At 39.2% G+C, this 16,841-nt stretch overlaps 1 protein-coding gene and 1 long non-coding RNA gene across 2 annotated transcripts in view; one reads left to right on the forward strand and one right to left on the reverse strand.

The window, feature by feature from the left end:
* The window catches only part of LOC118898307, a 188,040-nt gene extending 185,137 nt beyond the window's left edge, over positions 1-2,903 (reverse strand). The window contains exons 1-2 of the long non-coding RNA XR_005020663.1: positions 2,825-2,903; positions 539-719 (exon numbers count right to left, since the gene is read on the reverse strand). This is a non-coding gene — a long non-coding RNA (uncharacterized LOC118898307). The remainder of the gene's footprint in view (positions 1-538; positions 720-2,824) is intronic.
* Positions 2,904-3,275: 372 nt separating this feature from the next.
* The window catches only part of WDR75 (WD repeat domain 75), a 41,162-nt gene continuing 27,596 nt past the window's right edge, over positions 3,276-16,841 (forward strand). Inside the window, exons 1-4 of the mRNA XM_036857932.1 lie at positions 3,276-3,397; positions 8,875-9,004; positions 14,721-14,786; positions 15,683-15,770. Of these exons, the coding sequence (XP_036713827.1) occupies positions 3,312-3,397; positions 8,875-9,004; positions 14,721-14,786; positions 15,683-15,770 (370 nt within the window). The 5' untranslated portion in view covers positions 3,276-3,311. The remainder of the gene's footprint in view (positions 3,398-8,874; positions 9,005-14,720; positions 14,787-15,682; positions 15,771-16,841) is intronic.

Genomic DNA, 16,841 nt, shown 5'->3' on the forward strand with positions numbered 1-16,841 from the left:
TTCACACAAAAACCTACAAATTAATGTTTAAACAGTATTATTCATAAGTTCCAAAACTGGGGAAAAAAATTAAACATCCTTCAACAAATAAACAAATTGCAGAATAGCCATATAATAGAATAGCACCCAGCAATAAAAATGAGAAAACCACTGATCTATACAACATGAATTTCAAATACATTATGCTAAGTGAAAGAAGCTAGATTCAAAAGGTTACATACTATATAATACCATTTATACAACTTTCTGGAAAAGGCAAACTATAGGGACAGAGAACAGATTAGTGGTTGCCCAGTGTGGTAGTTAATTTTATGTCAACTTAACTGGGTCACAGGGTGCCCAGATATTTGGCTAACCATTATTTCTAGGTTTGTCTGTAAAGGTATTTTTGGATGAGATTAGCATTGGAATCTGTGGACTCAATAAGGACTCAATAAAGCAAATTGCTCTCCCCAGTGTGGGTGGGCATCATTCAGGGCCCATTAATAGCCTAAGTAGAACAAAAGGAAGAGGAATAGAGAATTAGTTGCTTCTCTACCTGACTGCTCAGCTGGTACGTCATTCTTCTCCTGTACTTAGACTGGATTTACACCATCAGCTCCCCTGGTTCTCAGGCCTTCAGACTCAGACTGAATTACACCACCAGCTTTCCAGGATGTCCAACTTGCAGACTGCACATTGTAGGACTTTTCAGCCTCCATAATTGAGTGTACCAATTCCTTTTAATAAACAAACAAATAAATAAATTCTATTGGTTATGTTTTTCTGGAGAACCATGACTAACACAGATTTTGGTCCCAAGAAAGGGGTGCTGCTGTAACTAACAAAAACCTAAAAATATGGAAGCAGCCTTGGAACCGGATAAAGGTAGAGGCTGGAAAAGTTTTAAAGTGTGTGCTAGGAAAAGTCAGTACTTTCATGAAGGGACTTTTAAAGATGATTCTGGTGAGGACGCAGAAAGAAAAGAGGAGAGCTGAAGAGAACCGAAGACCTGTCAAAGATGCTCAACTCAACAAATGAACCAAACTTCCCTTGCTCTCGTCTATGAAATGCCTAGGGAAGTATCTGATACCACGTACAGAGAGCATCTAGCCACCTCTATCACCCTCAGTATTCTATTACTTCTTTCCAGCCCTCCAAACACTTTAGAAAATTTTGCTTTTATTTTAGTGTTTGCAGGCCAATCAACAAAGACTGTTGTATGATATATGAATGCCAGTATATGAAAGGAAATATTAGACTTGAGAAGCAGAATTCATTATACTTAACAATTCTTGAAAAAGTGACTCCACATTACACTCTTAATTTTAAACAGTGAACTCCCCACCCTTGCTACCTTTCAATTGTTGTTCATTGATGCAGTATTTATAGGCAACTTCATTTGCCTTACACCACTTCATCAGTCCTTTTCCCTCCTGATTTCTTCTTAAGAAATCATACTCTCTTATAATACTCCCTCTTCTGATGGATTTTCCCAAAACTTTAAATAGTTCCCTTTTTTTGGCTGCCATTAGTTATTCCTCTTGGTTTTCCCAGTAACACATATCTCTCTTCCACAAAACACACCCTCAAAATAAAAAATGCAAATATCCTTTAACCCCACAATACCTATTCTAGGAATCTCTCCTACAGCAATACTGTCACAAATTTACATGTCCTGTAGCACTATGTGCCACTTTTTTAAAAATGGAAATGACTAAATGTCCACCTTTGAGAGTATGACTTAATCAATTATGGCACATTTACTCTATGAAATACTATGCAGTTATCAAAAAGGAGATAAAAATCTGTATACATTGCAGTGAAAGCATATAGAGAGGGGGAAAAAAGAATACGTGGTGCCTTGCATTGCGCTGCAGAATAATGTTAAGGTGTATGTATGCCTAGAAAAATATCAGGAAGCATATACACCAAACTTTTAATGGTGGAGAGATACTCATAGGGTATAGGATCTACCGAGACCATTCTATTTCTGCATTGAATTATTTTATATCAAATTTGTATTAACATTGAATTGTTAAAATATCATCTTTAAACCTACACGACCTTAACAAATATATATTCATCAGGTTAAGCCTAAACCTCCTCAGAGAAAACTATTCTCTCTTATATTATTGTTTTATTTTCTTCGGCACACAATCTGTGATCATCTCGATTGTTAAACATTTTTGTCTCTCTCCCATAGAAGGTAACAAGGCAGCGGTCACGTCTGTCTTGCATTGTGTCTCACATATAGAAGGCTCTCCATAATTATTTGCCTCCAGAAACACTGAAGGGATGTGGTAATTTTCTACGCAATCAAGGCAGATCTCCTGTTCTTGTTAAAGTTAAGCTGTCACTGGCTCTTTACCCTTAGGAGTGTTACAGAGCCAGCACAGAGGGGATTGGTGGAAGGAAGGAAGGGAGGAAGGGAGGAAGGAAGATAAGCACCTTCTAATATACTGGGGCCACGAAAATGATACACATAAGTTTATAAAAAGGAATGGAGATGGAGGCATAAACTTTCTCAGAGTTCAGGGCTTCGGTCGACTAACTGCGGAAGCTAAAACCACGGCAACACGCACAAAACAGTAGCAAACCAGGGAGCAGCGGCCCTGAAACTTGGCCAGGGTAGAGTGCAATGTCAGACCGGCCAAGAAGGTCCAATGAACCAGGGAGAGAAATAGGAACCAGAATCCCGGCGTAAGAGCCGGGTGTCCAAAGGAAAAAGCAAGCCTCTTGGAGCTGTGAAGATTCTGTAGGAACGTATGCTCTGCTCAGAGGAACAGAACAAAGTGACAGCTAACGAGAGGAGCTAACAGCTGTGCAAAAAAGAGAACGCTACCTTTCCAACCAAGAACTCAATTGCGCGACCAGGAATGCTGTTGGCGCAAAACGCTGGCGTCATCTCGCAGCTCCCGAATCAAAGTTAAGAGAAAGGCGAAGCCTGGCGGGGTATGGGAAAGGACTGGCGGTCATCTGACACACTTCGGGCTACCTTTCCCTTCCGGCGTAAGAAACTTTAGAGTTAGATTAACAAGTCCGGAGAGAAATTTATCTTTTCTAAATAAAAGTTTAGAGGGATCTAATATAAATGCATTCTATGTTTCGCTTTTTCCTTTTTTCACATGTCCTAATTTGACGATGCCCAAACCAAAGATGGCCGCACAGGCGCTGGGTCTTACCATTGAGAACTACCATGGAGACTGAGGCCTAGAGGAGCCCTGCGAGGTTGGGGGTCTGTGAGCAGGGGCAAACGCCCTATCAACCGGCTTCCGTCGGGGAAGCTCGGGGCGGGGCCGGCGACAGCGAGTCCTTGCGCTTGCGCGAAGATGGTGGAGGAGGAGAGTCTCCGCGTGGTTCGCTGTGGCGGCAGCGAGTTGAACTTCAGGAGAGCGGTGTTCTCTGCGGATTCTAAGTAAGAGGCCCACGCATTGCCGGCCCAGCTGAGGGGCGTGAGTCCCCGGGGGTTGGGGAGAAAGAACTGTCGGGCGCGTCTGGACAAACCAGCAGGCGGTTCTGGGCTCGGGGAGGGGACGCGCGTGCGGGAGACCGCAGGGCTAGCGGGAGGTAACTGGTGCCCGTGTGCTGTAAGAGGACTCAGAACCCCTTAGTTCCGTAGCACCTCAGGCTGGGGCGCGCTTCCCCCGTCCCCGGACCTGCAGGTAGATTGAGGGGCCCCCGGGCGGACCCACGTGTCTAGAATCGGCTCGGCGTTGGGGCGGCTGGAAAATGGTCCGGGCATGGATTTGTACGCCACTGCTCTTGCAAAACCACGAGGAGTATCCCCTTTTCGGACCGAATCGTGACTTGGAATTACTGTATGATTAAAGATTCTGATTTCTCCACACTTCCCTACTCCCTAAAAAGGCATTTTGGCCACCTTTTTGGAGCTCTGCGTAAAAACTGACATTAGATTCTGTGTGGGATAAAAACACGCGTAAGCCCTGGTCCCCTTCCTCAGGAGCTCAGTGTAGCTGGAAAGCTTAACTAAACCCAGTTCATCCATTGTGTGCCCTTCGCAAGGTTCTTAATCTCTGCCTCAGTTGCCTCATCTATGAAAAGGGAATAATATTTAGTAATCCATCTCGTAGCGTTGTTGAGAGGATTAAATGCCTTAATACAATACAAATAAAGCAAGTCAAACAATGCCTAGCACTTAATGGCTCAATATACGTCAGCTGTCACCATCATTGCTCTATTGTCAGCATCATCTAGAAGTGACACAATGTAAAAAAACGTTTTCAAGTCACTCAGGGATAGAGAGACACTTAGTAAAAACCCTTTCTAGCTTAGAAAAGTAGAAGTCGTATCTTATGAAAGTTTGTATGCCCCACAATGTCTTGTTCATGGGTGTATGGCAGATAGTTATTGAATGCATGCATGACTTGAAGGAGCTTTCATAAACTGCCTTAGAGGCAAAAAAAAATCCTTGGTCTTTACAATAAAGAGGGCTTTGTCGATACTCATCTTGTGAATCAGAGGAAGAAACTAAGGCTTCAAGAGATTGCCAAAGTTCTGCCACTTTGGACTTATATCCAGTTTCTTCCTCCAGTGTACTGTTTGTATATCTCATTCATTGTACTGGGATCCATTGTATTTCACTTGATTAGTGAAAATTGATTAGTCTTACAATTCATTTTTAAGTATTTATCAGCTGTGTATTTATAACAAGCTGCGATGACAAAAACTAAGATAATACCAGGATTGATCCTACTACCTTCAAGAGCTTTCAGTGTAGTGAGGAAAAGGAGATAATCAGTAACAGATGTTTCATACAGTGGCACTTTGGGATCTCATAAGAAACAGAGTACTTCAAACTGGAAGGATGGAGAAGGTTGATGAGGAAGTGATGTATAGGCTAGAGGTAGATGGATGGATGGTATTTTGACTAGGGGATATGGATGGAAGGCATTCCAGATAGGGGGCACAGTATAAGCATGAGGACTGTGGTACAGTTAGCTTGTAGGAATGGTATATGAAGAGAGCTAGTGGGAGATGAGGTTCTAAAGGGAACATAGAGTCAGTTCTTGGTTGTTTGGTCCAAAGAGAGCGTATTTTTTTATTCTGCAGATAAGGTGTTGGTGGGGAGGGGGGAGGCGGGATAACATGATTGTGTTTCCTCAAGAATATTAATCTGAGAACTCTATAAAACTATACAGTATGTGATGGAGAGACGAGAGGTGGCTAGGCTAGCATATTCAAGGTGCAGTGATGGCACAGAAGGAGGAGTTACACAGTGAAAGTTTCCCTTCAGCAGTAGGATCTTGCAAAACTAACAGGAGTTTGCCCCTTCCGTGATGCTGGGGGGGAGGGCAACCAGGCAAAGTGAGCAACTTGAAATTGGGGCGGGTGAGGGGTGTCATGTGCATAAGGTCAGTATACTTGCAGCATAGGCTGAAGGGAAGTGGTGGGAGAAGAGTCTAGAACATTATAAACCAGGTATTAGAAGACTAATGCAGGCATCCAAGCAAGAAATGATTTTGGCCAGAATTAAGATAATAATGAAGATGAAAAGACAGAGTTTTGGAGTGATTTAGCAATTAGGATTAACAAGGAGAAGATGTAGGGTTCACATGTGCCTGTTGAGTTTAAAGTACCTTTATAACAGCCAGGTGGGTGTAGCAGGTGTTTAGGCAGAAATTCAGGATAGGAACTTGGTCGAGATTTAGAGATACATTTTTTTTCATATATATAGAAGCTAATAATTAAACCAGTTTTCTGGCAAATTAACAGGGTTATAATGAATTCACCAAGGACTTGAATATTATCTAAAAGCTGCCACAGGGGTTGGCTAACTTATACAAAGGGGAATAAAATAATTTTGTATTTTACCTCAAGGAGCTTATCAAAAAAGCTGAAATAGTAAATGAAACAACAGAATCGTGGAATTTTAACAGCTTTCTCTTGGTCACTAGGTCCTCTTAGAACTAGGACAAAACTCTGCTCTGCCTACTTGAGTGCGTTATCATGAGAGGCAAGCAGGGAGGTGAGGTGTACATGAAAGGACCTGGCATCCCCCTATCAAGTATTACTCCCAGTCCGGCACTGTTTGCATCACACCCTATTGCCTCCCACAGTTATATGGTGCTATGTATCATAGCAGTAGGTTACTAGGGTATAGAAAACTAAAACAGTGGGTCATTCTTGCCTTTTACATTTCTAAATTATCACAGAATCGATGTCCCTGACTAAGTATTTTTCCCTGCAGATCATTCTGGATACTGCTGCTGTTACGTTACTGTAACTCTTATTCCTCGTCTTGCTCAGAACCCTGTAACAGGGTTCTGTTGCCTTCCTTAACTATAGCTCTTATGTCTGGCTTTCAGGGCCTTCCCTGATCTAGCTCAACTCTGCTTATGGGGTTGTGTTTCCTGCTAGTGCCCATTATGCACACTTTGCTACTTACATAGGTACATTCCCTGTCTCTCGTAGGTACCATGTTGTTATTTCCCTACTGTTTTTTATGTTGCTCTTTTTCTTTCCCAGCCCTTAAATCATGCATCCTTCAGAACCTCATTTAAATCCTGATTCCTGCTTGAAAACATCCCTAATTTCTTACTTCACCACTTGATTAACAAAGATGATTTGAATCCTGTGTGACAGGCATTGTGGTGGTGCTTTACATGCACCCCTGTCTGCATGGTTTAGGTATTGTTATCCTCATTTTACAGAACCATTTATTGAGTGTTTGCTGTATATGCCAAGCTTGCACTTGCTGCATTGTTTCATTTAATCCTTATAATAACCCTGCGACTGGAGAACAGCGAGGTTTAGAAAGGTTAGGTAAATTCTTCAGCGTCATTCAGCCTTGTACATAGTAAAGCTGGCATTCGAACCCATCTGTGTTTGACTTCTTAAAAATGCCTCCTTTTCTACCACACCCTGTTTCTGTTATTATTTGAAGTAAGTAAACACACAGTTCCTCCCCTCAAGGAAGGGAAGTTCTCTCATAACACCGTGCAGAAAGTGCTGGGATAGAGTTAAGCCCCGCACCCTGCAGAAGCACGTTAGGACTGGTGCTGACCTGGAATAAGATGAGGGAAGGCTTCCAGTGGAAAGACCCCTGAGCTGAATGTTAAAGAAGTAGTCGGAAAGAAAGCGTTCTCAGTAGATAGCAGAATGTGCAAGTGTGGAGAGTGTTCTCTCTAGAGGTTTGCATTCAAACAGTTGAAGTCATTATTCCCTGCTGAGGAGCAAGGAGAGAGGAAATTACTTTCCACTGGGGAAGAATATCAGAATCAGTTAGGGGGAGTTTTCTTGGCAAACAGCAGTACCCCCTCACCCACCAACATCTCCAGGAAACTCTGCCTAAAGGACTTGTTGATGCTAATGGAGAGCAGGGGAGAGTGAGGGGGTCGTTGGAGTTTTGAACCACTTAACCTGCTGTTCAAGTGAAAAAGTATTTCCAGTCAGACTGGAGTCAAACGTAGGAATTTGGATCATATCCTGAAGGCAGTGAGAAAACACTGAAGGATTTTAATTTTATCTTTATTTAAGGAAGTAATATGGTCAAGTTTGTAAAATTAGTCTGGTATGAGTACGAAAGGTTGAATCAAAGGGCCACACCTGGAGACTGTAGGAAGCCCTTAAGAGTGGTCCAGACAGGAGATGGTAAGAACTAGGGTACTCATGGGAATGGAGAGCCTCCTCTCCCAGCCAAAGGGGAATCCATATACCTCGGTTGCTTTGTTGCTTGTACTTTGTTGATCTTACAAACAGTTGAACACAACCATGGCCCCTGGTTACAGCACTTTTAAGATGCATCCTGATTTTAGAGAGGTGAACATGTGAAAATCAAGTGTCTTAAAAATGATAAAATAGGATAGTAGCAACCCCAGTCAGCATTAGAAGATTTACCCTTTGATTATTTTGTAATAATTTTTTTACTGGTTCATTTTATCTAAATAGTTTATAAAACCTTTGAAGATCAGGCATGTTCTGTTTGACAAACTGGATTGGACATTGAAAATCAAAGATAAATAGGGCCTCTGCCCTATAGGAGCTTATGGCCAGATAAGGGAGATGGATATTTACATAAATGAGGAATTTCAACACAGTTTGAAAGTACCCAGATCAAATCATGCCTTGGGTACTTTGGGAGCACAAAGAGGTCCAGCCTAAGAATTCTGTGGTTTGTACCTTCTATGATATATGAGAAAGCACCATGTTAGACACGTACGCTGTCAGATGTAATAGGCACAGAGCAAACGTTTTTTATTTGATGCTAGAAGATTTGCAGTTCTGAGCTTTGTCTTATGGGTATATCTATTATGAAAAAAGTTAAACAAATATTACCCCAGGTTAACCACAGTTAATAATTTAGTAGCCTCTGATATATGGAAGAAAGCCACAAATCCAGAAAAACAAAAGCGAAGTCAGCTTTTTGGGAGTAAGAAAAAGAACGGTCATAAAGTCTGAGACCTCACTGACTAGAGAGAATATTTGACTTCGTATTTGTAAGCTGGTGTCTGTGCAATGAATGATGGAGAGTTGGAGGACAGGGGAAGACGCTGCTGTTAGCAGAACCACCGCAGAATAAAACCTGATAGTGAAGGCGTAGCACAGTGTCTGCATCCATTAGTGAGCAGGCAGCTTGGTTAGGTTGGCTGTTTTTGCAGGATGATTCCATACAGCCTCTGCCCCTGGAACAGGTCAGAGGTATGACTTTGGCATCATTAATCTACTTTCAGAATTCGTGAACTAAACGACCTCAGATGTCCCCATAGGCTTAAGCAGCACAATTTGAAATACAGGTCTTAAACTATTATTTTGAAAGATATCTCTGTTGCATGTTATAGCTTTGTTTTTTGTTTTGTTTTGTTTTTCATGGACAATAAAAAGATTATGCTGTCTATACAGTATGTGATTCTTATTTTTCTCTCTTATTTCCAGGTATGTCTTCTGTGTCTCTGGAGACTTTATTAAAGTTTATAGCACAGCTACAGAAGAATGTGTACATATATTGCAAGGGCACAGAAATCTGGTGACTGGAATCCAGCTCAACCCCAGGAACCATCTACAGGTGTTAATTTACAGTCAAATATTTTAATATTGGCTTTATTGTTGCCAGAAAAATTTGAATTGAATTTGGCTGGGAAGCTTTCTAGGTGATGATCATGGAAATATCTATTTTGATTTTCTGATTTAGTATAGTTTTCACTTATTTTTAATTATTAAAATAGGGTCACAGCCTAGAACTACATTGTTCATGGTGTATTCTGTGAACCATTTGTTCACAGGATGCTAATAGGTGTTACTTGAAAGAAGGGGTTCTTGTTTGTATAGTTTCTGAAATTCAGAATTTGGCACAGTTAAATGAATTTCTTGATTATAGGTCTTCTCAAGTCCTTTATATGCGTGGTGAATATCCAGAAGGGGTATATAGTCTTGGGTGTTTCTCAAATTTATTTGACCTCCGAACTCTTTGGTTTCTGGAATGCATCTTTGAGGTATTGATGTTGTAGATCTATTTCTTTAGAGACGAGGCTCTTTAGTGTTAATGCAGATGTCACCGAATCTTAGGGCCAGTATCTAGACAAGAAGAAGGGATTCTTTATTCAGTGGATCAACCAGTTAATTTCAGGACAAACTTGGGGATCTAGTGGAGTCTGCACCTTCCCACTCTCCCCACAAAACAGCCCTTGCTTTGCAGAAATCAACAATAAAATGGTCATTTTAATTCTGTTCTTAAGTGTCAGCAAAGCTGCTAGAGAGTTATCTCAAAAATACTTGCTCTAGTTTTTGATCAAGTTCCCCTTTTCTGGATTAGTCTCAGCCAACTTGACAGTTACTGCTTGATTTAAGAATGGATTTGCATTGCCATTCACTGTGTTGTCATAAAAGAAGTAGGGCATAAAGTAACACTAACACTGATCTTTTCTTTCTAAAATTAAATGAGCTACTCTGGAAAATCAGTTACATAGCTTTTCTGCAGGGTTCAAGCACACATTTTGTCCTTGCTGTCCTCTGAGGACTTGAGAAAAGAGGTTATGGTTATGTGTACCATTTGAATGTTTTTTGTAGCAGAAAAGAAAATTAAAATTGGAATTTATGAAGTCTATATTACCAAATTTAACAACAGGTTTGGTTGAGGTGAAGGGGTGGGTGCCAGAGACTCTGTGGACTCTGAACTCACAGTATTTGTGTATAACCATTGTCTTACAGTGATTCTGTTTGCCTTGTTATATTTTACTGATCTGTGTTTATGATTCATGTTATATATAGTAATACTGGTGTATATTTTCTATCTAATATAATTCTTTTGCTTGAATAGGTAATATTTTCTTATCCATCATTTTTTATTTCAATTCTGTGATTCCATGTCCTCCCTGGAAGAAATCTTAAAATTGCCACTTTTTTTTTTAATTGAAGTAGAGTTGATTCACAATATTATATTAGTTTCAGGTGTACATATAGTGATTCTTCAGTAGTGAAGATTAAACTCCATTTAAAGTTATTACAAAATAATGGCTATATTTACATGCACTGTACAATATATTTGTGTTGCTTATCTGTTTTATACGTAGTTGTATCTCTTAATCCAGTACCCCTATCTTACCTCTCCCCCTTTTCTCTCCCCACTGGTATCCACTAGTTTGTTTTCGGTATCTGTGAGTGTCTTTCTGTTTTGTTATATATATTCATTTGTTTTATTTTTTAGATTCCACATATAAGTTATAACATGCAGTATTTGTTTGTCTTTCTTTTTGTCTTATTTCACTAAGCATAATACTCCTAGGCCCATCCATATTGTTGCAAATGACAGAATTTTATTCTTTTTTATGGCTGAGTATATATATCACATCACATCTTCTTTATCCCTTCATCTGTTGGTGGACACTTAGGTTGCTTACATGTCTTGGCTGTTGTAAATATTACGCTACTGTGAACATTGAGGTACATGTATCTTTTCAAATTACTATTTTTATTTTTTCAGATATATACACAGGAGTTGAATTGCCGGATCACATTGTAGTTCTGTTTTTAGTTTTTTGAGGAACCTCCATACTGTTTTCCAGTAGTGGGTGCACCAGCAGTGTAGAAGGGTTCCCTTTTCGCCACATCCTCGCCAACATTTGTCATTTGTAGACTTTTTGATGATAACTCTTCTGACAGGTGTGAGGTGATACCTAATTGTGATTTTGATTTACATTTCTCTAATAGCGATGTTGAGCATCTTTTCATGTGCCTGTTAGCCGTCTGTATATCTTCTTTGGAAAAATGTTCAGATCTCCTGCCTATTTTTTAATCAAGTTGTTTATCTTTTTTTTTTCTTTAGGTTGTTTATCTTTCTGATGTCGAGTTGTATGGGTTGTTTATGTATTTTAGAAATTAATCCCTTATCAGTCATACCGTTTGCAAATATTTTCTTCCATTCAATATGTTGTCTTTCTGTTTTGTCTATGGTTTCCTAGCTGTACAACAGCTTTTAAGTTTAATTAGGTCCCGTATGTTTATTTTTGCTTTTATTTCTTTTGCCTTAGGAGACAGATCAAAAAATATGTATTGCTACAATTGATGTCAAAGGGTGTTCTGCCTATCATCTCTTCTAGGAGTTTTATGGTTTTCAGTCTGACTGTTACATCTTTTTTTTTTTTTTTTTTTTTTTTTTTTTTATGGCTGTGTTGGGTCTTCGTTTCTGTGTGAGGGCTTTCTCTAGTTGCGGCAGGTGGGGGCCACTCTTCATCACGGTGTGCGGGCCTCTCACCATCGCAGCCTCTCTTGTTGCGGAGCACAGGCTCCAGACACGCAGGCTCAGTAATTGTGGCTCACGGGCCTAGTTGCTCCGCGGCATGTGGGATCTTCCCAGACCAGGGCTCAAACCCGTGTCCCCTGCATTGGCAGGCAGATTCTCAACCACTGCGCCACCAGGGAAGCCCCTGACATTTATATCTTTAATCCATTTTGAATTTATTTTTGTATATGGTGTGAGGAAATGTTCTAATCTCAATCTTATATATGTAGCTGTCCAGTTTTTCCAGCACCACTTATGGAAGAGACTGTCTTGCCTCCTTTGTTGTATATTAATTGGCCATAAGTATGTGGATTTATTTCTGGGCTCTCTATTCTGTTCCACTGATCTGTGTTGTGTTTTTGTGCCAGTATAATCCTGTTTTGATTACTATAGCTTTGTAGTATAGTCTGAAGCAAGGGCGCATGATACCTCCAGCTTTGTTCTTTTTTCTTAAGATTGCTTTAATAATTTGGGGTCTTTTGTGGTTCCATACAAATTTTGAGATTATTTGTCCCAGTTCTGTTGAAAATGTCATGGGTATTTTGATAGGGATTGCATTAAATCTGTAGATTGCTTTGAGTAGTTTGGACATTTTAACAATATTAATTCTTCCAATCCAGGAACATGGGATATCTTTCCATTTCATTGTATCATCTTCGGTTTTCTTCTCAGTGTTTTATAGTTTTCCGAGTATAGCTCTTACACTTCCTTGGTTAAGTTTATTTGTAGGTATTTTATTCTTTTTGATGTGATTTTAAATGGGATTGTTTTTTCTTCTGTTTCTGGTAGTTCATTATTAGTGTATAGAAAAGCAACAGATTTCTGTATATTAATCTTGTATCCTGCAACTTTACTGAATTCACTTTTTAGTTCTAATCGTTTTTCAGTGGAGACTTTAGGGTTTTCTGTTTGGGTTCATCTTGTTTGGGACCCTCTGTGCTTCCTGTACCTGGATATCTGTTTCCTTCTTCAGGATTGGGACATTTTCAGCCATAATTTCATCAAATACATTTTAGACCCCATTCTCTCTCTCTCCTCCTTCTGGGACCTCTATAATGTGCCCTATATTGTGAATGTTGGTATTCTTGATGTTATCCCAGAGATCTTTGAGCTGTTATTACTTTCTTTTTCTTTCTTTCCTTCCTTCCTTCTTTCCTTCTTTCTTTTCTCTTTTTGTTCTTCTGTTTGGGTGATTTCCATTATTCTCTCTTCCAGATTACTTGTGCATTCTGTATCACTTAGTCTGCTGTAATTCCTTCTAGTATGTTTTTCATTTCAGTTACTGTATTCTTCAGTTCTGAGTGGGTGTTTTTGTGGTTCTGTTTCCTCTAGTTCCTTGTTTAAATTCTCACTGTGCTCATCTATTCTTTTCCCTAATTCAGTTAACGTTCTTATTACTAACGATTTGAATTCTTTATCTGGTAGATTGTATATTTCTGTTTCATTAATTTTTTCAGGGGTTTTCTTTTGAGACCAGTTCCTCTGTCTTCTCATTTTGCTTAACTTTCTCTGTCTCTATGAATTTAGGTGAACTGGTTACTTATCCCAGTCTTGAAGGGGTATCCTTATGTGGGAGCATCCCTATGCAGTCTGCATGTGCTCAGTGCCTTTGGTAAGAGAGCTGGCTTTGACATGAACTACAAGTCACATCTTTCCTCGGGGTGTGCTGGCAGCTGTCACCTTGGTTAGAGGTGGGGCTAGAGATGGAGGTGCTAGGATGCTTCTGTGTTCCACAGCCAAGCTCTCTCCCCAGTCACGGCAGGCCTCTCTCCAATGTGGAGCTGCGTCATGAAGTAAGCAGGGCTGGAGCGTGTACTGGAGCAGTCACAGGAAACCAGGCAGCCACTAAGGCAGTCTTCAGTCTACCCTCTTCCTCAGGAGCAAGCCCACATGTGTGCTCTCCTCTTGAGTGGAATCCAGGCTTCCCACTGCCCTACTGTTAGTCCCAGCGGCACTTCAGCCAAGGGAACTTGCCTTCCCTGTGTCAGACCCTAGGACTGGAGCACCCAGTATGTGACTCAAACCGCTCACTCACTCCGCAGGGCAGATCTCTGCCCATGTAATCTCCTTTGTCCTCTGTGTTCCTTCCCAGTGGAACAGGTCCCGACCTGATTGCTTCTTTTCCCTGCCTACCTCATTCCATGTGGATCTTTCTTACAGCCTTGGTTGTATAGGATTCTTTCTGACAGTTTCCAGTTAGTTTTCAGTGAGAACTGTTCCACATGTAGATGTATTTTTGATGTGTTCGTGGTGGGAGGTGAATTCCACGTCCTCCTACTCTACCATCTTTCTTTCAAAAAACTCAAAATTTTAAGTAAAGTGTTTTCACACTAACAGCAACGAAAAAATCCAGTGTGACTTTAGTAAAACTCAGTCTGCTGGGACAAAAATAAAAACATGCTACAGAGGCATTCTGGTGGTACCAGAGAATGGCCCACAGACCAGTGCCACAAACCGTTGGTTACAGGTCTGCAATGAGATAAGTATAGAAATTGAGTGTCTAAAACTTTAGGGCACTTTGACATTGCCACAGCATCCAAGTACATAATAACTTAAGTTGTAGTTTACAAAAATATTGGTCCGTGATGGGTTGGAAACTTTTTTTTAAAAAAAGGACATTCTCAGATCATTTGAGAGACACTCCTTTGATACCAATGTAAGATAAAAGCAGTTCTGCTGATAAAGGACTGGGCTCTGGGAAAATAGCAACAAGCTCTCAAGTGCTTTTCATAACTCAGTACCTTACCATCTCCCTCTTGAAGACAGAGGGTTGACTTTTTTCTTTATTTTAATTAAAAGTTGAAATTGATAGGTCTGCTTTCTACAAAGAGCTGTGATAAGATTTTTTATTTTGCAAAAACAATATAAATAAATGATTTCACCTCTTTAAAGCTGATAATGAATTAATGAACAGGCAATGCCTTCTGTATCAGCAGTTAAGTTACTTGATATCTTAATGTAGTTCTTTTTTTTAATCAGTTTTGTACTATTTTTACCCTTCTAGCTGTATTCATGTTCCTTTGACGGCACAGTTAAACTGTGGGACTATATAGATGGCATTTTGATAAAGGTACGTGGATTGAGCTTCCATTTTCATTATGTGAAGAAGAATGGCAACATAATTTAATGACAGACATATTATTTATTGAATACTTCCATAAGGCCCAATCTTTTAGATAGCCTTCCTAAACAAATCATGAAATTCACTCACTATAAAAGAAATGATAAATTTGACTATATAACATTTTAAACTTTTTTAACCAAAAAATGAGCAATGAAACTGAAAGAAAATATTTATGAGAGCTGTTATCCCTAATACACAAAAAGTTACCAAAAACCGATAAGGAAAAACTAATGACCCAATGGGAAAAAAATTGGTATAAAGTAAGAATATGTAATACACAGAAAAGAAATAACAAGTAGCCAATAAACATGAAAAGATGCTTAACCTTGTTAATAATTAAATGTAAATTAATAGATAACACAGCATTTTTCCCTGTCACTTTATCCAAATTGCAAATTGAAAAAAATACAGTGATAAAGTATAGAGAAATAGACACTTTTGTACACAGTCAATGAGAATGAAACTGAAAATGAATAAATACCTTTTGCTCCAGCAATTTCACCTTTAGGAATCTCTTGTTGAAATAATGGCAGGTATATGTAGTTCTTAAAACATTGTTCATGGTAGAAAAAAAAAAATTGAATATAATCTTGAGGTCAGTTAAAATTTGATAGTCATTCAGTAGAATACTGTAAAACCATTGATAAGAAACTGGTAGATCTATATATGTATTAACTTAAAAGGTTATTCAACAAATATGTATTGAGTGTCTCCATAGGCCGGGTTTTCTTCTGATGTTGGCAATATAGCAGTGAGCAAAATGGATAAAAAAAAATCCCTGCCTGTTATGGAACTTATGGGGGGTGCACAGAATGAACAATATGGTGCTTTTTATTTTTCAGACTTTCATAGTTGGATGTAAACTTCATGCCCTCTTTGCTCTTGCCTGTGAGGATTCTGTCTTTGTTATAATAAATAAAGAAAAACCAGGTATAGTATAATTAATTTTTTTTATACATATGTAGCATTGAGTGGCTCTCTACGTTTTACAGTGTCTCAAATTTAACATTTTGGTTTTAGTCTGAAGTTAAGTTTTCGGAGCTGGCTTTTAAATTGGTTTCATCACTGTTACATTCATTTGGGGGAGGCTTTGTATTATTTCTGAAATATTGATGAGGGAATGATTACTTAATAAATGGCTGTGATAGTGGACAGCATAACTCCAATTTTAAAGCTGTTTTGAGCTATATGTGTCTTCCTACTGACCTTAAGTCTGTCATTCTTAAGCATCACTATTACTTTACCCATCACTGAACACCCATTTGTTGATCTTGAATCTGGAGGAAATGGTATAGAAAACAGGTGATTAGGAACTAATAGTGTGGCTAAATTATTATTATATTTTCATTATCATTGGAACATTATTCCATTGAAACTGCCATGTTTCAGAGCATTTAAGGATTTCTAGAATATCTTCAGTGGTTACAAATAATTGTCCTTTAGCAGTAAATTTAATACATTTAACATTGACATGAAGGATATATCCGAAGAATTTTTCTAATCTCGGACTTCAAGAATGCCAGTCCCCCCGTGTTGTCCTCCTTAAAATAAAGTTGTATTCAGAATTCAAAGTACAGACCAGCTTTAAAGTGGTTACTGGGCAGTCAGCTAAATTGGCTCACAGCTTATTAGCTAAGTGAATCCTTCGGGGGGAGCGGGGGCGGGCATTGGCTTGGTTTTTGTTTTGTTTTGTTGTTCTGGTAGTGGTTTTTTTGTTTGTTTGGGATTCAGGGAGTTTTGTTGTTTTTTTGTTTTCTTAAAACAAATTTACAGATTGTTATATCATGGAGTTTTAAGTAAGTTGAGAATAGTCAAAACTGTGAAGCTAAATCTTTTTTAGCTAAAAGTCGTTTGGCGCCAACTCTGTTAATGAGTAATATTTTTATCTATCAAAAATGTGACATGAAAGAATAAAAGCTGTAAGTTTAGTTTTCTGATGTGGCCCATAAACCATCTCTAAGGGACATGCCAAAAAATGTTTTGGAAATGGCAGTGTATTTC

This window comes from Balaenoptera musculus, chromosome 7 (assembly GCF_009873245.2).
Source record: "Balaenoptera musculus isolate JJ_BM4_2016_0621 chromosome 7, mBalMus1.pri.v3, whole genome shotgun sequence".
NCBI classification, from domain to species: Eukaryota; Metazoa; Chordata; class Mammalia; order Artiodactyla; family Balaenopteridae; genus Balaenoptera; species Balaenoptera musculus.